Source organism: Lepidochelys olivacea (genome assembly GCF_965140295.1).
Source record: "Lepidochelys olivacea isolate rLepOli2 genome assembly, chromosome: 2".
Lineage (NCBI taxonomy): Eukaryota > Metazoa > Chordata > Testudines > Cheloniidae > Lepidochelys > Lepidochelys olivacea.
In genome coordinates, this window is record NC_140412.1 from 6,435,833 (window position 1) to 6,457,943 (window position 22,111).

General features: G+C 47.4%; 1 protein-coding gene across 4 annotated transcripts in view; it reads right to left on the reverse strand.

Moving 5' to 3' along the window:
* Nucleotides 1–211: 211 nt before the first annotated feature.
* Nucleotides 212–22,111, reverse strand: part of ADGRB1 (adhesion G protein-coupled receptor B1) — a 376,148-nt gene continuing 354,248 nt past the window's right edge. For 3 of the 4 annotated variants that reach the window (XM_084620795.1, XM_084620797.1, XM_084620796.1), the window contains 5 exons: nucleotides 20,737–20,791; nucleotides 17,190–17,854; nucleotides 16,038–16,073; nucleotides 14,509–14,613; nucleotides 212–2,118 (listed from right to left, as the gene is read on the reverse strand). In XM_084620795.1, coding sequence (XP_084476921.1) covers nucleotides 1,921–2,118; nucleotides 14,509–14,613; nucleotides 16,038–16,073; nucleotides 17,190–17,854; nucleotides 20,737–20,791 — 1,059 coding nt within the window. In that variant the 3' untranslated portion in view covers nucleotides 212–1,920. The remainder of the gene's footprint in view (nucleotides 2,119–14,508; nucleotides 14,614–16,037; nucleotides 16,074–17,189; nucleotides 17,855–20,736; nucleotides 20,792–22,111) is intronic. The other variant, XM_084620798.1, reaches the window with a different exon arrangement.

A 22,111-nucleotide genomic window follows, 5' to 3' on the forward strand; every position in this document is an offset into this window, starting at 1 on the left:
ATGTGATGTTTCACAATTAGGTGCTTAGCGCTGGTGGAAATTGATCAAAAGTGAGATGACCATTTTTGGTGAAACAAATATTGTGGGAAAAGAACTGGTGAAAATTATGTTACGTGAGGACTTCCGATTAAAGTCTTTTATAAAAACAACAACATCAACATTTGATCATGGAAAAATGCAGATAGAAATTATTTTGTTTAAAATGTTCAGATGAAAAAATTTGGACAACTTTCTGGGGGACAAAAATGTTTTGTGCAAAAACCATTGGACTTTTTTGTGTGTAAAATGTTGATGAACTTTTTTCATGAAAAAATTGAGGAAAATTTTTCATGAAAATAACATTGATGCACAATTTTGAATGAAAAAATGTCCCCATTTTGTGTCCAGCTCTACCTATTTCCTTTCCTTCCACTAGTACCAGAAACCAGTTTCCCAGCTCTGTGAAGTAGAGAAGATAGGGTGGAGTGTAAGGAGAATAACCAGCCAGTGACTTGAATACAATAAAACAGAACATTCCAACTTACTGCACACAAGGGCCCATATGTTCCTCACCATCCCAATCTTTCCACAGTGGACTCCCACTCAGCGTTTGGAAAGTGACATCCTTGCCCCGCATGTGCATGGAACCAAGCTACAGAAAGATATTTGAAATGACAAGAGCCAAAGAAAGGAAAGGTCTTGGGTTTCAAGTTCTGTTTTTATTGAAGAAAAGAAAAGAAGAAGAAAAAATAGATTTTTTTTTCCAAGTGTATGTTACTCATTTATCAGTTTGTCTCAATGTCCTATGGCAATAGTCTCCGTATACTGAATGTCTCCAGGTATATAAGCAGGTCACTGTGGCTTCCAGGGGAGGTGGCTGGAAATAGGTCGAGTCTCAAACCAAACCAAACAAAAAAAAGGGAAAGACAATGAGGCCATATGAACCTTTACACAAGGTTCGCGTTGAGTTTATCTCTGTTTTTAACAGTCAATGAAATGACCTACATTCTTTTTGTTGTTTTTTTAGTGTCTCTATCTGGAGACGAGATGAATGGGTTTGTTGCTGACTTAAGAGAAGCTCTCTTCCCACTCTGTGCATCCCACTTTTCAGAGAGTTCAAAGAAGTCCTCTGCAGAGGGATGGGGGGAAATACCCACCACGCCACTCTTGCTAGCCGTATGCTGCAACCACTATATCCGGCATCTTCCCCACAGCATCCTCTGAGCTGGCTTGTGTAGATCCATGGCTGAGAACCTAATTTTCCAGATTGGAGTGCAGTGGTCTTCTTGACCACAGGATGAAACAGCTTGGTAACTCCAGTTCCCTTTTTCTCCGAAGAGCTGGGCCGGGGGGAACAGAAGTGAGCAGGATTTGTCTCTCTCCCTCCCACTGCCATGCAATGGGACATCATAGACCAGCCAATGCTGAGCTTTCCCCTGCAGCCTTTGGCCAGCCAGCATCCTGGCTGGGTTCCCACTGAATTAATCCCTGCTCCTTGTTCCCCCCCCAGACAACCCCAATCCTCTTGGCCTTTCTGCCGCCATATTTGCTCCCAGTGTCCTTTCGTTGCTCCCAGTTCCAGAGCAGGAAGACTCAACATATCTGGCGATGGCTCCCCGTCATCCTCTCGCCACTAAAGTGTCGTGTTGATTTTGTTCCCCACCCGCCCCACCCACTCCCCCTCCTTTTACTTTTACAGGCTCATGTCCTCTTTGGGCCTACCCAGGGAAGATAGCTTTGTTCTACTGCTACTAAGTTCTATAAAGTAATATTCCCCCTCTCTGCTGAGAACAGTACAAAAGTTACTTCTTTTTAGCAAAGGTTTCAAAAGAAACCAAACACTCTTCCGCACTCACTTTCGATTGAATTTAATCAGCTTTTAAAATTTTGTTTGTTTTGTTCGTTTTTCCAGAAAAAAAAAGTCCCTTTTTTCCTTTCTGCTCAGACCTCTGTCTGAAGGTCAATAATGTCTTGTCCCACCAGAGGTATGGTGGCACCTGTTTTCTCCCACTCCACAGTTTTTAGTTCTAAGGGAGATTGTGGTAAAGGTTCCATGTCCTTTTTAACCCATGATGGAGGTGAGTGGACCTTCCTGATTCCTTCCCAGGGTCTCTTGTTTGGTGTCTGCTGTTTTTCTTGCTACAAAGCAAAGGAAAAAAAGACAGAGAAAGAGGAAAAAAGAAAGTTACTGCTAGTCCTGCAAACACTACCCTTCATCCACTAGATTTCTTCTTGTCTTTTTTGTTTTAAAGATACGGCTAGGCGACAATTTTCTATCGCAATTCTTTCTTGAAAGAAAATTAGTTTTTCAAATAAACAAGAGGCTTTTTTGGGGAAAAATGGCTGCTTGCCAGGAAAATTTCAGTTTTTCCATGAAATACTGAACACCAAAATATTTCAGATTTCAGATGAATATTTTCAGTATTTGAATTTCCACCAAAAAAAAAAAATCAAACATTTCCATGGAACATTTTGAAAAAAAATATTTAGTTTTATTTTCCATAGAAATTTTTGCATAAAAATCATTTTTTCACCAGCTGTATTTAAAGGGGCACAGTCCATTTCTATATATCTATAACTATATCCACACCCAATAAACATCTCATAAATGTAATTGCTTTTTTTACTGACGATACCTGTGATGATTAAAGGCTCAATTCTGCAAAACTGAAATCAATAGCAGTTTTTCCACTGACTCCAAATGACACTTTTGGGGCTTGATCCACCACTATGTTAGTGCAACTTTATGCCAGTGTGTCACCATTGCAATCAACCCACGAATGGCATTTTGAAGTTTCTACAAACATATTGTGGAATGCTCTAGTATATTTTATAGGGGTTGCCAGGGGTTTCATAATCTGTGGCGTGTTCTCATAATCATGTGTGAATGGAAACACATGCATGGATAATATTTTCAATTGGCATTCCATGGAGCTTCCCCCTTTTTCGCTTTTTAACAGAGATGCTTTTCACCCTTTATCAGCCCTAAAAAGCACCCAAACATTAGAATAAAATGGGTTCTCCCAGACACAATAGCACCATGAAGTTCTCTGCAAACCACCTGCCATGGAAAAGGGTTTGGTCTGGAAGAGATGTGGACAGAAAGGAAAGATGATTCAGGTCATGAGGAGGAAGAAAAATAGGGGAGAAGGCAAGAAGATGTACATGTAGGTCACATGCATCCAGATCCACTCTATAGTCCTTGTGCCATTATTCAGAGGTATTGACTGAAAGAATCATATCCACACACCAAGCTGTGGTGTTTCAGGGTACTTCCTGTGCGTGACATTGTGGGGAGAGCCACAAATCAAAAACTTAGAGCTATGTCTGCCTATCTAATCTAGCCACCTGCCATGGGTTCTACTCCTCACTCTGTCATGGTTGTCAAGACACTTTAGAATTTAAGACTGGAAGGAACCTCCTGGGGAAGTGAGTCCAGTCCCCTGCTATTGCAGGCAGCCCTGTCATATAGCCCCTTTCATTAACCTAGCAAGCTGGATCTTCCAACTAGTTAGGTTTCTTGCTCCTATTGGGAGGCTGTTCTAGAATCTCACCCCTCCAGTGGTTAGACTCCTTCTTCTAATTTCCAGACAAAATTTACAATTGGACAGATCATCCCCATTTATTCTTGTGCCGACAATGTCCTGTAGCTTAATTAGCTCTTCTCCCTCATATTTACAGGGAGCAATCAGATCCTCTCTCAGCCTTTGTTTTGCTAGGCTAAAGAAGCCAAGCTCCTCCACAAACTAGGCTCTCCATTCCCCGATCATTCTTGCAGCCCGTCTCTGCATGAATGTGACTCAGGGCATGTCTACATTTACCTCCGGAGTAATTGGTCCGGCGGGGGTTGATTTATCGCATCTAGTGAAGACGCGATAAATCGACCACCGAGTGCTCTCCCATCGATTCTGGTGCTCCACCGGAGCAAGAAGCGCAGCCGGAGTCGACAGGGGAGCGTCAGCAGTCGACCTACCGCAGTGAAGACACCGCGGTGAGTAGATCTAAGTACGTCGACTTCTGCTACGTTATTCACGTAGTTGAAGTTGTGTAACTTAGATCGATCCCCACCCCACTCCCGCCAGTGTAGACCAGGCCTCAGTGACCAGCTGACAGGCACAGCGTCAGTGTATAAACACCAGTCCGAAGACAAGATCTCACAATATGCTGTAGTACCACAAGCCACTGATTTCAGTGCAAACCAAGTCCACATCTACGATACTTCACAGAAAGAGGCACAGATGGTTGGATAAGTATACGTCAATGTAGTAAGTAACTCCCCTCCCTTCTTGCAATGGAAAGACCTCCTTTGATCCGGGTATTATTTAAGGCCACCTTCAGCAGCAGGACCCTGTTATTTTAAACCTGCCCTTCCACACAAGCTCAAGAGCTTTGCCAAGGCACCTCAGTCCTGACCTTTAGCACCCCCCAGTACTCTAGGCCTGGCCCCCAACAACTCAGTTCTGCTAATATACTTTAAGCTTGACTTGAAACGGTCCCAGCCATTCCTGTGCTGGGTGTCTTCTGAGCACCGAAACCTGAACAAGCCACTCAGTGTGAACTCGCCACTCTAGCGACATGAAGAATTGGGAACTACCCTGAGACCTAGCCAAGTCATCTGAACAGGTGATGCAAGCCAGCAATTAAAGTGTGGTTTTCAGAGGCCAGGGAGAGGAGCAGCCGGGGGAAGCTTGCCTTTGCTGTCCTGTTTGTGTGGCCAGACAGAGGTAGCCAGCCCGCATGCATGTCAACTCCGCCCCAGATCACATGAAAACCATTAAAATACACTAAATATAAGGAGCACGGCTCCTGTCGCTAACGCAGCTGCCTTTGAGGTGGGCCACGCTGCACACCAGTTTAATATGCACAGTGCAGAAGAATATCGTATCCAACTGGATCTTCAAGATGAATTTAGTAGGCTGAAGAGACTTAACTGAGTTGACTAGTGGCCCAGATGCGGGGGCTTAAACATCCCTTGCTCTTTGCAAAAAGACTAATGGGGATCAGTGGTTAGTTCCAGTGTCCTTTTTCTTCTTACCTCCCCATGGAAATGATTAAAATTCGGTCTCTGTGTCCCTGGGACACCTTGAGATGCTTATGTAAGATGGCCACTGCTACTTAGTGTCATAGTGTCTTAGCAGAGTTTCTGGGCAGGAGGAAAGACCCACCAATCCATAGCAAAGCAAAACCTGAGGAGAGAATTGTGTGATCCCACTGCAAACTGCTCTGTTGCTGGCCCCAGGTCTAAGGCCTCAGGGAGAGCCAGGAAGATGGGTAAAGAGAAACAGAAAGTGCCAATAATTCAAAAAGATGGAATCATTTCCCTGGCCTGACACATTCCATGGGCTTGTTGCTCTGAGGAAATAAAATTGTGTGTTCCTCTCCCAGCTGGGAGGGTTGAAATCAAATCAGAGCTGAATGTTTCAACTTTAGAGAAACAAAATGGGCCGATGGACCCAAAACAGGGTTTTTTCCAGATTTTTTTTTTCATCAAACAATTTTAAAAGTTGGGTGTTTGTCCCAACTTGGGATGAAATATTTTTCAACAGCTCAAAAAGTTTCATGGGACAGAAAATCCATTTTCCAACCAGCTCAACTGCTGCTTCCTCTTCACCGGCCTGTAATGCAACCTACCAGGCTCATGGAAGCCCAGAGCCCAGGGCTGGTGGGACTGTGCGCAAGCAAAGAAAGGTAGGCAGCGTTGATGCACTTGGTCCATCATACAGGCTCATCATTAAGGAAGGAAAGGGAGTCTAGAATACCAAGCAGCAAACCCTGATGTGCCAGCACCGGGAGGCACACCAGCAATTGGGAGCCAGGACTCTACTGGCGCAATGGCAAGCCTCTCCTCATTGTTTTGGTTAGTATTTCATCTTCCTGCATAGCCTGGTGATGCCACACCTGTTCACAGCAAGCTGTCTGGTTTTCACTATGTTGCACAACTGTGTTTGACTGAAGCACTAACAGCGCAAGGCCCAAATTTTCCAGCGTGCCCTCCGATTTCGGGGGCTTCAGTGTCATGGGTGCCCAACCTCAGACACCCTGGGCCTGGTTTTAAGTGCTGAGCACTTGCAGCCCCCCCCCCCCCTTGGCTTCAACTGGAAATATTTGGATCCAGGTTACATGCCCCAAAGTTACAGAGGAAGCCAACGGCTCAGCCAGAATGAGTACCCAGAATCCTCCAGGCTACTGCACCTTCATTCCACCAGCTTGATAACTCAGCTTCTTCTCTTTAAAAAGGCACCTGCTGTATGATCGGTTGGGGGAGAATGGGCAGGGGGCCATTCTGAAAACCATTTAAGGTGCATGATAAGGTCTGTCGCTGATGACAGTCCAGGGATGCTATATGAGCAGCAGGGTGGCTGACGGAAGGTAGACAGGATGGTGGGTAGCAGATGAGCTACGTGGGGTGTGGGGTTGCTGATGGATGGTATATGGGACATTGGACAGCTTAGAGATGTTTTATGCCTGAATTAATTAAGGTCCTCTGCAGTTTTCATAACAGAATTTATTGTAGCAATTATTACACTTTATGTAGCGTTCCCTGTAAAAGACACTCTAATTTCCCTTTTAACCGTTGCTAATTATCATTTCATCAAAGCCTTTAAAAAGTGCAGAGAGCATTAAATGTGAAGTGGAGCAGGGACGTTGTGCCTGGGAGTGGGGGGCCCCTGCGGAGGGACTCACAGTGATTAGAACTGGGTTCCTAGGAGCAGATTCTCTATTTTCCAAATTTGACGCAGAGACCGGCCTTGTAGCCCTGAATGCTCAGCCCACAACCGCGCACTCTGTTCTGACTGAGTTTTCCCACCCTGAAGCAATGTCTCCAGCTACCAAGTCAGCTAACAGAAAGACAGGTAGCCAGCAAATGAGTGAATTAGCTCTGACGTGCACTGGGATATGCCAGGCGGACACATGGCCCAGACTACTAATTACCTACAACAGTATGTTCTTTGGGAAGGTCTGAAAAGCCTTTTGAAAGCTCCGGCTGGCAGTGGGGAGAGGGGAGAGAGGGGAGTTTCTCCAGAAGAGCCTTTGATGAGCCTCGGAACCATACGGTACATTTCTGATGGTGCAAACCTCCAGCTGAGAAGCACATTTCTAGCAGAGGATATAGAGACACAAAGCAGAGCTCCTCAACCTTGTCCATAAGAGGATTTCCACATCCAGACCCTTGCCCCTTGCAGCCTGGAGGTGTGACTTACAATCCTTTCTTCCTTCCACTCTGGAATATGTCAATGAAATTGATACAGTCTCCTGGTGATTGAGCAGGAGGAACTGGTTGCAAAGTGGCTGGATCAAGCCATGTCTGGAGAAGAGCACAAGAGGCCAGGGCATAGCCATCTCAGGAACAGCTGAAATTTTTCAGACGAATTATTCACTTGTCATAATACACAGATTCAGGTTAACCAAAGCCACTTGTGAATTTGGGTCGAATTCAGTGAATAGTTTTGGCCAAAAAGAGAGAAAATTAACACAAAACATTTTGTTTCAACACTTTCTAAGCTACATGTTTCAACTTTTGGTTTCATGATGATGTTTCATTTCAAAATTTTGCTAGATTATTTACAAAAGCAATCAAACAAAAAAGGATATCCCCACCCCACCCCAAAAAATAAGCAAAATGAAAAATAAATACGTAAAAACTCATTTCAGGTTTAACAAAACTTCTCGGTCAATCTGAAACAAATTCTTTCCCGCCCTCCCAGTTTTTCTGGTTTGGCCACTGAACCAAAAACAATCAATTATTCACTCAGCTCTACTTAAGAACACGCTCTGTCAGGATCAAGGCTAGAGCTGGACAAAGCTTTTATGGCTGGTTTCAGAATTTATTTCTGTGATGGGGCGCCTGCCCCACACTGGGCTCTAAGGGGTTAAAAGAGCCCTAGGGAGACTGCGCAGGAGGCAGCCAATCAGAGAAGGGCTCAGAGGAACAGTCAGTCAGGGCCTGGCAGGCCCATATAAGAAGAGCTGCAGGGCAGAGCAGCTCCAGTTGTTTCCTGGAGCTCAAGGAGGGACGACCAGCTGCTTTGGAGTTGGAGTTGGAGTTGGAGTTGGAGTTGGAGTTGGAGTTGGAGTTGGAAGAGGAAGAGGAAGAGGAAGAGGAAGAGGAAGAGGAAGAGGAAGAGGAAGAGGAAGAGGAAGAGGAGGAGGAGGAAAGCTAGCACCTTGGAATGAGCAGTGCTGGGCAGGATCAGGTGAGTGAGAGTGAGCTCCTGCTAAGACTGGCATGCTGAAGCCCTGAGATAAGGTCAGAGAAGGTGCTGGGTCTGCGGGGAAGAAGCCCAGGGAAAGGTATGGAGAGGGTGAAGGGGGCGCAGCGCATGGCTGCCATCTACAGGGTCCCTGGGCCGGGACCTGGAGTAGTGGGGCGGGCCCAGGTTCCCCCTTCACTCCCACTCACCACTGAGAAAGTGGCTGGAACGTCTGACTACAGTACATTCCCCCGGAAGGGGGGAGCACAGAGTGTGGCGCAGCTAGAGGGCTGTGTCCTGAAAAGGATGCCGTGGTCCTTAGAAGACACGGGCCAGGAGCAGATGTGACGGTGGTGAGACATTACCAGAAGAGGGCACATTGGCTAGCAGAGCTAATCCCCAGGACAGCCAGCAGGAGGCGCCACAGTGGTGAGTCACATCCCGTCACATTTACAAACATAACACTTGACCTAGGCTTGCTGAAAGTTCACAAGCGGCACATATATGTCTCCGAGAGCCAGGCCAGGCTTCAGAATGAGCAGGGCTGGGTTCTGAGGCGAGCTTGGGGTTGGATATTGCGATGAGCGAATGGCCAGGATTCGAGGCAATAGGAGGCCAGGTTTTGGGATGAGCCTGGGACTGAATTCTGGGCTGTCTGGGGCCTCTAAATGTCTGTCTACACCAGTGTTTTGGAGCCTGCAGAAGCGAGCCTCCCAGTCTGGGTTGACAGACTCAGGCTACTAATGGAGCTCTGGCTGGCATTCTAAAAATAGCCTTTTAGACCATGCATTGAAGTTTTGCTTGGGCTGGGCCAGGCTTCGTAGCCTGAGCTCCAGGCCGAACTCCACTTCACAGCATGGTCTACACAGCTGTTTTTAGAGCACTAGCACGAGTCCTGCTAGCTCCAGTCTGTCGATCCAGGCTCAGAGGCTCGTTTCTGCAGGCTCCGAAACACTGTGTAGACGTACCCTCAGTGACCTTCAGCCCATTTCTGGTTCTGGCAGGAAACCGGGATGGCTTAGACTTTATGATGGGCTGGCCCTTTGGACTTTGTTCAAATCCCAAACTCCAACCAAGGCCCCGGGGGGATCACACCCCTGGGAGCTAAAATAAAAGGTGTGGAAGAATCCCTAGCACAAGGAATCCACGGAATTTATCACAGCTCCTTTTGGAATCGAATTTGCTGGTCTCAACATAAGGAAAGAACGAGCTGCAAAACTAGACACTGAGAGCGTGCAAGAGAGGACTTTTGTGTGACTCAAAACTCTCCCAATGGTGCTGAGAACGCCCAAGGAGAGGCACTTCAGGAGAATCACTTTCATCGCTTTCAAAGCAGGCCCTGAGCACAGTAGAAACAAAGGAGACCCTTACCTTGAAGCCTGCAAAGGCTTATCTTTCACACTATGCCCTTGCAGAGTGTTGGCTTCCGACAACACCCAGTAAAAGCCCTAGAACCGCTGAGTAATTGACTAGGAGGAGCACCTTACAAAGTGGCTCTACATGGCTCTCTACCATCCCTGCTTTAACGTTCTCAGCTGTTGGCTGGAGAGAGACAGAGCTTGGGGGAGGGGATGTTGTATATCTGGCCCACAGTCTGTAATCGGCAGGCACTGATTAGCATTTGAATAGAGAAATGCGTTAGCAACAAGGTTTCCAGCGGCTTAACTTTTTTTTTTTTTTTTAGCAGACAGGATCTGGGCAATAATTTGTATCAGCCAAAGAATGACCCAATGGGAGGGACACAGTGTGACGCTGGCTATTCAGTAGGTGGAACTCAATCTTCTCAGCCAGTAATAAACCAACTCCCCAGCATGGTACAGCCAGAGAAGCCCAAAGTGATCTTAAATTGCCCTAGAGGGACGCTGTAGGATCCCCTTGGCTGGGAGTGAAGGCAAACTGGCTCAGTCTTAACCCAGATTGGAGGGGGAAGACTGAAGGAATTGGGGAAGGTGATATCAGCTGCCTCTGTTGAGGGAATGTGCCCATTTTTTGCAAGCCGAAGGCCGGTTGGATGCCCAGATGGCAGCAGTGGCCAAGAGTGCTTTTAATCATTTGTGTTTTCTCCGGAGGCTGCCGCCACTTCCTTTTGCTCGCAGGATGCGTGTTACATGCTCTGTGACCTGTCCTCTCTTGGTTGCAACCTATGAATCCTTAAATGAGTTGGGTCCTGGTTACATTAGAGAAAACCCTTCCCCACTGCTATCATGACAGGCAGCATCCTCTCAGGGCCCTGAGCTAAAATTCTTCCCAGTTTACTCATGAGCGGATTGAAGGCAGATGCTTCTTGGAGATGAGATTAATAGATTTGAAGGCCAGAAGGGCCATTATGATCATCTAGTCTGACGTTCTGGATAACACAGGCCAGAGAACCTCATTCAGGGATTCCTGCATCCAGCCCGATAACTTCTAGTTGAGCCACAGCAGATCTTTTAGCGAGATGTTCAATCTTGATTTGAACACTCTAAGAAAGGGTGAATTTACCACATCCCTTGGCAAGCTGTCCCAAGAGTTAATTACTCTCTGTTAAAAGTCTGGATCCTTACTTCAACTTGAACTTTGCTAACTCCAAATTCCAGCCACGATGTCTTGTTATGTCTTTGTCTGCTAGATTTCAGAGCCCTTTAGTAGTATACTTTATCATCTCTTTGGCAGTGAAATTTACATCCCTGATTGGTTCATCAGAGCCCAGATGTGTAAGGCCCATTTATTTTAGCTGCAGTACTTGGGCAGAAGTGATGGCAAAGCCTTGCTTGAGATACAGATGGAGTTTGGAGAGCGTTGTCCTTATGTTTTGAAAATTAGTCCTACTGGGTGATGAAGTTTTTATCATAAACTGCTGGACATGCGCCCACAGTACTGGCTGGGCAGGTTTTCATAAACTGAAATAAACAGATGAAGAGGTACATAGATAATACACAGCAGGGGATGATCCCACCCTGGTCTTGGACTAGGCAATTTAATTGGTCTCTGAGACACAGGATTAATTTAGGTTTCAGAGTAGCAGCCGTGTTAGTCTGTATCCACAAAAAGAAAAGGAGGACTTGTGGCACCTTAGAGACTAACAAATTTATTTGAGCATGAGCTTTCGTGAGCTACAGCTCACTTCACCGGAATGCACCCGATGAAGTGAGCTGTAGCTCACGAAAGCTCATGCTCAAATAAATTGGTTAGTCTCTAAGGTGCCACAAGTTCTCCTTTTCTTTTTGAGGATTAATTTAGTATTAGCAATGCTCTGTGGGAGGCATAGAAATAATTGCTGTTAACGCTGCTACTACAAACTGGACTTTCCTATCACGACTAGTCAGGGTTAGATTATCTACATAAATGCCTTTGGGTTTTGATCCACATTTGAAGAAGTGCAACAGATGCGATGATGGGCTAATCATTTTCAGACAGGTACAAAGTGGCTCAATGGAACACAAGTGGGACTGCCACTTGAATTCAAAACTATAGAGCAAGCACCAGTTCTAGACTTCATCAAAGGCATTTTCTCTCAAGTAGATATTTGCCCGGAATTTCAGCAGCAAGTTTCTGATCTGAGGGAGAGGTGTGGGGGGAGGAGTCGTGGAAGGATTAGGAGAAGCTTCATAACTAGGAGGGCAGCTAGGACAATGAAACATGCTGCCCGAAGGGGTTGGAAAATTGCCATTGCTGGAGATAGTCAAGGCAAGACTAGACAGCCATCAGCTGGAGAGGTGCTGAGGGAGAATGAAATCGAAGCCTTAGCAAGGCAGGTGGATGAGCAAGAAGACCCACTAGCCGTCCCTTCTCCTCCATGGTGGAGGTTACGGGGCATTCCAGGATGCTCATGATCTCGTTTGTGTCCAAAAGCTGAGGCGTTTTGTACTGGTGAGGGAATGTGTTTGGAGTCATGCGTCATGGCAGGGGTTGGGACTTGTCTACAAGGCTCTCTGATGCAAAGCAGAAAGGCAGACTTACACTAACATTAGTTTTATCACTTCCACCAGAAGAAACACTCCATTGTTTTATAACCTAAACACACAGAGAAAAGAAACAGGGGTGGTTTAACGAAGGTATCCGTGGTATCTAAAGGTTGCCTTCTCTGATATGAGGTCAGACAGCAGCCAGTTCAAGGGAATGACAGGAAAGGGGTGCAGGGGGGAAGTGATAGTTTTTCTTATTAGCTTAGGACTTTGCATAACCAAACCCCACTATTGACCACTGAATACCGATGCTTAGAAGGCTCCTTATTTAATGCACCTAAGGTAAGAAAGGTCATGGCCAGAAAGAGAATCAGGTTGCCCTGTGCAAATATTTAAAATATACATCTCCTCAGTCCAACTCCAGCACATGCTGAAAGCTGTTACCATCCAAAAGCCCTTTGGTGGTATATCTGGAACCAAGTCTCCTAACATTAGGCTACCAAATAAGCTCAGATACTTCTCTGAAATATCTGAACAGCCTGAGTTTGTAAAGCTGGCCTAGGAATCCTACACAGAGAGGCTTTCTTGCAATATTTAGGCTCTTCTGCTCCCAGTACTGTCCCAAAACTGGGAAATATGGAGGAACATAGCAAGTGAAGAGTGTACTGACTGTCCATCTCAAATAAAAATCCATTTGGAGTCTGGGCAAAGATTAGGATTGGTTCTTGTATAAACTGAATCCGTTTGTCAGCCTGAGGGTCCTAGTCATTCTGAACAGCCAGTCTCTATAAGCAGATCCCTTGCAGTAAACCACCATGCACAGTAAAACTAGGGATTGCATGGAGCAAAACCCTGACTCCCAAAACCATCGACTACACAATCCTAGCCCAGATCCCAGTGTTATAGCTGGGCCCTGTGTTTATAATGAACCAAACCAAAACCTCTCACCCTATCACACTTTAAACGTTGTGGCTTGGCCTGATCTCTAACTAAATCCTAACAAAATAAGCCCCAGCAGTCACTCACTGGCTAGTCCTTTTGGTCGTGCCACAGATGGCCATGAATGCCAACTCTGCCTTCTCTTGAAGATGGATGGGGGAAATTCCAACCAACAGAGAGAAATCCCACCTTGGAGCAATCCCCAGCAGTCTCACAGAGAACAGCCCTGAGCCAGGCTGCCCACCACTCTGCAGCTGCTACTTCTTTTCCCTCTCTGCTGGACTAGATTAAATTACTTGCCAGCCATTTGGCACCAGCCCAGCAGGCATGGAGGGGCTCAGACACCCAAAAGATGGCCCTTTGGCCAGCCTGCTTTTCCTTACTGCTGCAGGAAAAGTTCTTTATCACTACGGTTCTTTCATGCTGGACCCAATTTGGCCACCGTGCACCGCCCTCCCCCATACTAGTGCAACATGTGCCTTCCCTGTGGTTGACTCACTCCTTGGAGGGAACGTCCCTGCAGGGGCCACCTCACAGACTGGATGGCTTAGAACTTCACATCGATACATACGCTGGAGCTGACAGCAGCAGTATAATTCAGTGTAATACACACAATTGCACAGGGCCAGAAGCAGCTTATGGGCCTTTCGTGTTTCCAGATCCTTTTCTTTTCCCCTCCATGGAAGGCCGTGGCTTTCCCCTGTATTCTTCCAACAACATCGCCTCCCTGCCACTGATGGTCGCTCAGAAAAACTTCCTAACTGTGAGAACAGTAGGGCAGTGGAACAGACGCCTAGGGAGGACGTGGAAGCTCCTTCACTGGAGGCTTTCAAGAGGAGGCTGGAGCCGTCTGTCTGCGATGGTTTAGCCACAACACATCCTGCATCTTGGCAGGAGGTTCGACTAGATGCCCTTGCGGTCCCTTCTAACCCTGTGATTCTAAGTCACCTCACAACAGGTCACTGACACAAGTGTCTTTAATGGAACCCCTGTCCTGAGGTCAGACTCCTTCAGCAGCATCCCTCTCCTTTCCCCGGCCATCGGCATAAATCCCACCGCCCTGACTGTCCAAACGTCACAACTTATGGTCTCCACTCCTGCCTTGGATTTGAGACCAGCTCCCATAGATGGTAATGGGGATCCAACCCATCTCCACTGCGCCCTCCCTCTGCTCCCCAGTCCACGTTGTAAAGGTGTTAAAGGTTCCATTGACTCGGTGCAGAGAAGATGGACACCACAGACACACGCTGAACCACACACCCTCACAAGACGTGAGGAACAGAGCTCAGAACTGTCTGTATCTGCACTACATGTGAGCTAGAGGAGAATGAACACTCCACTGGCTGTGCACTACCATTAGGATTTTACACACACACGTGCACGTCAGTATATTGAGAGTGGAGTGACACTGAAGGGCAGGGTTCTGGTATGAGCCCCTGCATTCTCCTCCACCCCCATGCTCATCATGGTTCTTGGAGCAGGAAGCCCCCAGCTCCAAAGGGTGAGTGACTGACCTTGCTCTCCGTTGTCGGTAACTCCTTCTCTTTCTCCGCATGCTGCAGCTTCCTGTTCAGGTCCTGGAACATGTCCTGGTGACGCTTTCGCGTGTGCATGATTTTCTGAAGCAAAGACGTGTGCGAAAGGTCAGCAAACCTTTCTCCCCTTAAGATGGTGGCATCAGAGTCTACACTGCCCTCACCAACTAGGAAACTGCCAAAGTGGGCACCTAGGTTCAAGTTAGGTGCCCAAATCCCTTTGAGGACCTGGACCCTAGATACTAGAACTCTAGATCTCGCTACAGGCAGGAAAATTCAAGCCTACACCAAACTAGCTGAGTTTTGGCTTGTTACAGGATTTGTGACAAACCTGAATCTCAGCGTGAAAGCTCCCCAAGGGTTGCAAAGCTTTTGAAGAAGTGTGAGGCCTGAGTTCGAATCTAGCCCAACACGTGAGTGTCAGAATTTGGGGCCACACAGTGTCACTATTTCAGACTGAGCCCAGGATCCTACGTTTTGGAGCAAACCTCAGGGCCCAAGCTTCGAGCAAACTCCCTTCTTCCCCATGCGGTCCCAGGAGTGATGGCTGATTCTGGAATGAAGCAGTAGCTTTGAAGAGGAAGGATGGTCTGATGCCTTCACCACCCAACCATCCTTCCTCTTCAAAGTGATGGCTTCATTGCATTGCAATAGAACTCAGGAGACCTGCACTCAGTTCCCAGCTCTGTCAGAGATTTCCTGTGTGAAGCCTGGCTTCCTCTTTAAAGCAACCGCTTCCCCCTTCTGTGCCTCAGATCTCCCCATCTGTAAAACGTGGATACTTCCTCATCTCCGACGGGTGTTGGGAGGCGCCTTAATCTTGTGAGGAGCTCCCAGACCAGGGTGATGGGAATCATCTGAGCAGATTTTATATTTGGCAGCAGTTCTACACGTATAGCGCTGCACTGGTGAGCGTCTCCTGTCAGCGTAGTTACTCCACCTCCACGAGAAGCAGGAAGCTCTCCTGCTGCCATAGCGCTGTCTACACCAGGGTGAGGTCGGTATAACTCCGTTGCTCAGGGGGGTGGATTTTTCACACCCCTCAGCGATGTAGCTATGCCGATATAAGTCTGTAGAGTAGACCTGGCCTAAGACCCAGGACCCCTGAACACCTCTCACACTGGCTGGAAAGTGGCCCAGACTCCCGATGCTGGTATATTGTAATATCAGGTTTCTATCAGCATCTCACTGACAGATGAGATTGTTTACAGGCCTTGTGCAAACTGACTTAAAATCTTCATTTACAAACATTTACTCAGCAGTTGCTGCTCAATAAATGAAGCCATACCAAATAAGTGTAAATCCCAAGTTTGTTTAGATACACAGGGTGAACCTCCCAGTTTGGCCAGGCTGGCTGTAGCCACCTGTCCGCTTCTAGCCTGTTCCCTGGTTCTTTGGCTGAAGGCAGTGCTCCTGCAGCTAGGGGAACTCTCGCTGGGAAAAGCAGAGCCTGGTCCTCTCCCCCTTCTCACCCCTCCGTAAAAGGATTTAAAGGAGGAACCGCTCACCTCAAAATCTAGCTCTGCATACCGGGATTTCCGTCTCTGAAGATTCAAAGGGAAAGAAAAATTGGTAAGTGATCGCACCCCTGCATAGTGGCTAGAGACAGAGAGACAGCCTCTGCCTCCTTCCCCACCCTGCTCTGCTTGCATCCTGCAGCTCTGGCTCTGATACAAAGGAGACAACTGGAGTGATAGAAACAATCTCGGTCACTGCCCCAGGGGACAGAAACCGTGTGTGAGCTCTGGAAGACTGTTAGAACTGGGGCCAAGTATAAGAACCAAGAGGGACTAAACGTCTGCCAAGGAAGAACCTGGCTGGGTGGGAATTCTGTACTTGGGAGAGTTGTTACTAGATGAAATGAGCTGCCAAGGGATAGCAGTCAGAAGAACCAGCGAATACAAGGAAATCCAGCACTCATCTATCTATCACTCATATGCCACCGACATCCATAGGGTTGCAGGGGATGTCTGTGAGGGAGAACTGTGCACACAGAACTTAACTCTGCAATCACTGGAATTTTCCTGTAGCTTCCCATAACCGTATTTACCGATCTCTTCCCAGACGGGTTGAAATCATCAAAGCCAACTGGGAGGTTTAGCCACACGCCTCCCATTAAAATGAATGGGAGTAGTTTGGCTAAAACCTCATGAATAATCTTTGAACACGCTCAATACATCCAGTTTCCACAGGACTTATGGGAGGTAAAGAGAACATTGCAGCTTGCATCTGCTGGATTTAAAAAAAAGGGGCTAAGAAACTCTTTGGCTCCTTCCCATCCTAAAATCTTTGATCAAAATACCCAGTGCTGGAACTAGGAGGGAGGGAAAGCTTCAAAAACTGATTAGACATTTATATGGGAAAGAGAGGGCATCTGCAATGTAACTACCTAGGATGAAAACTTTAAGGGTTCTTAATCCTCAAGATTCAAATCGTAACTTGATATCACTAGGGGAGTTCATGAAGAAATTTCCCCTCTCATTAAAGAGGCACGGAAACTGCACAGCTGGGAGCATTCAAGGCAGGGTTCTACTCTTAGAACATCTGGCATCGGCCACTGTAGGAAAGAAGGCATCAACACAGAAGGAAAAGTGTGGCATGAACAATGTGACAACTGGGATGTTCTTATGGGTGAAAGTGGCCGCAGGTTGCCTGCTTACCTCCAAGGAGCTCATGGAGAGGGTGGAGACTGTCTCGCTCTTGGGCACCATGCCCAAGTTCCCTGAGTCGCCCGGGTCGCACAGGCTGTTGGGGATCTGCGACTCGCTGGAGATGGTCTGCTGCTGCAGCATGGGGGAGCCCTGCACCTCGGTGCATGTCATAGCCATGGGCTCCCTGGGTGGGCTCTTGACGATGAAGCCTGGGTCGGTTGCCATGCTGAGGTGGATGAGCCGGGTCTGGGGCATCTGGTCTATGTTGATGCTGTATTTGCCATCGTCCTTGGGTGGCTTGGCCCGCAGGGTGGAGGAACTGTTGCTGGGCAGGATGACATAGCTAGTGTCCAGGGATTGCTCCTGCGCCCTGGAGAGCTCAGAGTCCAACTTCTTGAAGATGTCCCCATCGCAGATGTAGATAGACTTGGGCGGCTGGTTCTTCTCCTTCTTCAGGGTGAGCGTGTGGTTGCTGAACTCGTTCAGGTTGATGGCCCCCAGGTAGTGCGGGGAGCCCTGGAGGTGCATCTTAGAGACGTTGGCTGGAAGACTATTAAAGTTCGAGGACCCCTTCTGGTGATGGAGCTTCAGCTTCTCCTCATCCTGCAGCGACGGGCGCTTCAGCGTGCCTGTGATGGCCGAGGTCCTGCATGTGGTGATGTCTTTATTCAGCACTGCAGGAGACAGAGAAGCATCCTCAGCACCTCGGACTCACCTCACCTGAGCTCCACACACAACTTCAACCATCTCACCACAATCAAACGCCCTTAGCATGTTCCCTCCACTCCCTCAGATAGAGGCTACAATGGCAGATCAATGCTTCTGGCTCCTAGACCCCATGCACATGACATCCCCACGCTGGCGACTGGGCCAGTGGGTACGTTGGGGGATAATTATACCAGGGGTTTTGAAGTTCTCAACCACTGCCTTGAAGCCAAAGGGAGCTAAATGAGTGCTCGTTATTCATATAGGAAAGAACCTTAATCTGAGGGTGGGGCAATCATGCCAATTCGGAGATATACACAGGACACACACACAGAGCATCATCCATTGACACAAACACAGCTGTTCCTCCTCTCGTTAAAATCTGCTTTGCTCAGCTGGTTCTAGGCTGCAACAGAAATGTTAATAAGCTCGTGACATCAGCCTGGATGTCCTCAGAGGATAAAGTCACAGGGTTCTGGGGTGGGCGGGGCTGAAAGCTACTTACCCAGCATTTCAGCATGGAAAAGGGGAAACAATTCCAGCCAAAACCAAACAAAAAACCAGGCTCTTTTTACACATTTTTCCCAATGCAGCAGACAGGAGAGGAGCCAAGGCAGAGGCTTTGCTGTGACCTGGCACCATTCAGCCATTCCCATTTATGATCAAGGTACTGTATGGCACCGCTGGATTTCTGGTGCCAGGTAAAACATGGTGCTGCAGTTTCACTGCTAACTTGTGCCAGGCATGGTGAGTGCTGGACGAGTGTAGGTACCTCCAGCGGGTGCAGGGCAGGCAGGGCAAAATCAAAGGGAAGCCAGGAGAAACAAACCAACCATAAAACCTGTTTGAAAACCAGACCCGCTGCACGGTGACCATCTCAGTCATGATGGCTGTGCCAGAGAACAGCGCTAGGATATAACTTTGCTTTGGCCCCATTCATGGGCCAAATTCTGCCACTGGCTCTCAGTGGAAATGCCACACGTTGCCTTGGACCCAGCTCATCCTTGTTAAGGTATCAGGATCGGTGCTTTATTAACAATGCCCTTTCAGCAAAAGCCACAGCCAGTGGGTTGTTGGGTGTTTTTCTACACTGTGGCTTGTATTCAAAGAAGCATTTGGGACATGCTTTGTGCATGGGAGCTCCCTGAATGCTTTGGCTTCCCCAGGGGTGGTGCTTAGGTCTCGTCTCGAGGCTGTGGCGCACAACAAATTGGGATTATTTCATTTCTTGTCTGCTGGGGTTTGAAGACTTGTACAGCTGGCTGCTGGCAAAGGAAACCAGGCCAGGTTAGTGAGCAAAGGTGGAGATCAGGGAGTCTTCTGTCCTGGAGTCACCTGACACCAAAAGGCTCCCTCCCATTGCTCGGGGAGACCCAACCCAGGAGCCAGAGACTCTAAGGCAGCACAAGGAGGAGCCTGTCTGGGGCTCAGCACTGATTTTCAGGACCTGATTCTCAAAAGCACACAATTGTGCATGCGACATGCCCAATTAGCCAGCTGTATGTGCAAATACCTGCCTTGTGGGCAAATCTGATGCCACCACGTGCGCACCTTGGGCACAATCCTGTCTGCACAATTTTTGCACCTGCCTTTTTTTGAAAGTCAGGTCCTCAGCATCAGGAAGGGGAGAGAGAGCTGGAGAGAGCACGCTAGAAATATGGTGTGAGAGAAAGAAGGAGAAAGAGAGAGACCCTGAATAAGGTATAGACAGAAAGAGACTGTGGCATTACATACCATCAGGGTAAGGGTGATAGACAAATTGATAATGATACAGAGAATGTGATTAGATAGATAGATTAGATAGATAGATGGGGTGTATGGGGATAGATAGAAGAGGGGGTGTATGGTGATGGATGGATGGATAGATAGATAGACGGGGTGTATGGGGATAGATAGATAGATAGAAGAGGGGGTGTCTGGGGATGGATGGATGGATAGATAGATAGATAAACTCTTCTGTGATGCCCCCTAAATGAGCACACAGGATGCAAAGTCCATGGCAGCTAGAGGGAGATCCTGGTTTGGAAGATGTGAATTATACACAAGGGCCAAATGAGCTGGGAAAACTCTTGCTTGGGAAAGGGGAGGCATCTGGGAGAGCCAATGAGAGTCGGAAATTCTGCAAAAGGTTTGATCAAAATCAGCCAGCTGGTCAGGCATTGCCAAGGGCAGGAGGGAACAGAACCTGCAAAGAGGAACAGGCAGCATAGCAGACTCTGGACAGCACTTTCAGAGACAGCACAGTGGGCATGGGACAAACGGGAGTGACTGAGGAGGGGCTGCGACAGCAGGGACTGCTGGCCCATGCAAATCTGCAGGGCTGAAATGAATGGTTGTGTGTGGGAAGGGGAGGGCCATCTCCCCAAGCACCGTCTGGTCTATGACTGCCCAAGCGGTTGCTGGTATGGATGGACCCAGAGGGCAATTGTCCATTCAAGGATTTGGGAGAGGATGCTCCAGATTTACACCCATTTCTCAGGACTCCTGATGGGTATGAGGCCAGCCCCAGAGATGACTCTCTAAGCAAAGACAAAATCAGGTCCCAGTAGTGAGAGATGGAGAAGGTCATAGATCCCACCACCCCTGCCAGGTAGGGCATAGGCCCTGGATAAAAGGTGTTAAATCGAGGTGAGGCTTGATCTTAGCCAAGAGGCCAAGCAAGGCATGGGTGAAGAAGGGGATAAGCAAAGCGAAGGGGCAGAGTTAGGAATTCTCTTGAGGTGGGGGCGGGAGCGAGGGCAGCCCATATACAAACACGCAAGCCACCGAGGGGACACAGACACACACAGATAGTAAGGAAAAAAAACGTCCAAGTTCAATCCCCAAACCAGGTCACTTGTTGATTTCTCACCTGTGATGTGCTCACCTGATCTACAAGCCATATCCACATCCTTCTCAAAATCGGTCTGAAAGACAGAGAAAGCAGAGGGGGGTGGTCAACGGGATGGGGGTGGGGGAGGGGAAGAGGAGGGGGAAGGCAACCTGGAATCCAATGAACGTTTCTACTCATGGACCACACACAAAGCCTTAAAAATCCAGATAGAATGGCGCAAACAAGGGCTCGGCTCCACACTTTGGAATCAGACTCTCTGCCTAATGGCCTTGATGTAGAAGAAACGGCCCCTCCCTAACAGGAGCAGGGGATGCCTGAGCAGGGGATGCCAAAAGCAGCCACATGCAGCCCTCCTCTCCCCTAAACTAGTCCCTGCCTTGAAACACTTGGTTGCCATCATCCCAGAGAATGGGAGCAAGGGAGTCATACCAGAACACGGGCTTCTATGTAATCATGGTAATAACAATGTGGAAAAGACAGGTGTTCAATAAATATTTCCATTCTAGATGTGCTAAGCAGCAGGATGATGTGCTCGTATCACAGGAGGATGTTGTGGTACTTTCCAGTCCATTAGTAATTAAGGAAGATGTTAAACAGCATCTACCAGGGACAGACATTTTGAAATCAGCAGGCCCAGCTAACCTGCACAACTAAAAGAGTTGTCTGAGGAGATCTCTAGTCTGCTGATGTTAATTATTAATAAATCTTGAAATGTTGGTGAAACACCAGAAGACTGGAAAGGTGCTAATGATATTGGCAAGAAGGATGACTTAGGTACCAAAGGCTGGTTAGCCTGACATCCATCCCATGCAAAAGAATGGAAAAGCTGATGTGAGATTCGACTGATAAATTAAAGGCTAGGATTATAATTAATGCCAGTCAACATGCTTTTATGGAAAATAGGTCTTGTCAAACAAACTTGATTTCATTCTTTGATGAGATGACAAGGTTGGTTGATAAAGGCAACTCCGTAGATATAATATACATAGATTTTTGTAAGGCATTTGGCTTAGTATCTCTCAATGTACTGATTAAAAAATTATCACTATACAATATCAGTACAGCACACATTAAATGAATTAGGAACTGGCTAACTGACAGATCTCTAAAAGTAGCTGTCAATGGGGAATCATCATTGAATGGGGGTGTTTCTAGGGGAGTGCTGAAGGAATTAGTACTGGGGCCGATGGCTATTCATGATCTGGAAGTAAATATAAAATCACTGCTGGTAAAATTTTCAGGTGATACAAGATTGATAAATAATGATGAGGACACTACAGTCACACAGAGTGATCTGCATTACTTGTTAAATGAGGCCCCGTCAAACAAAATGTATTTAATACAGCCAAATGCAAAGTTCTACATTTAGGAACAAGGATTGCAGGTCATACCT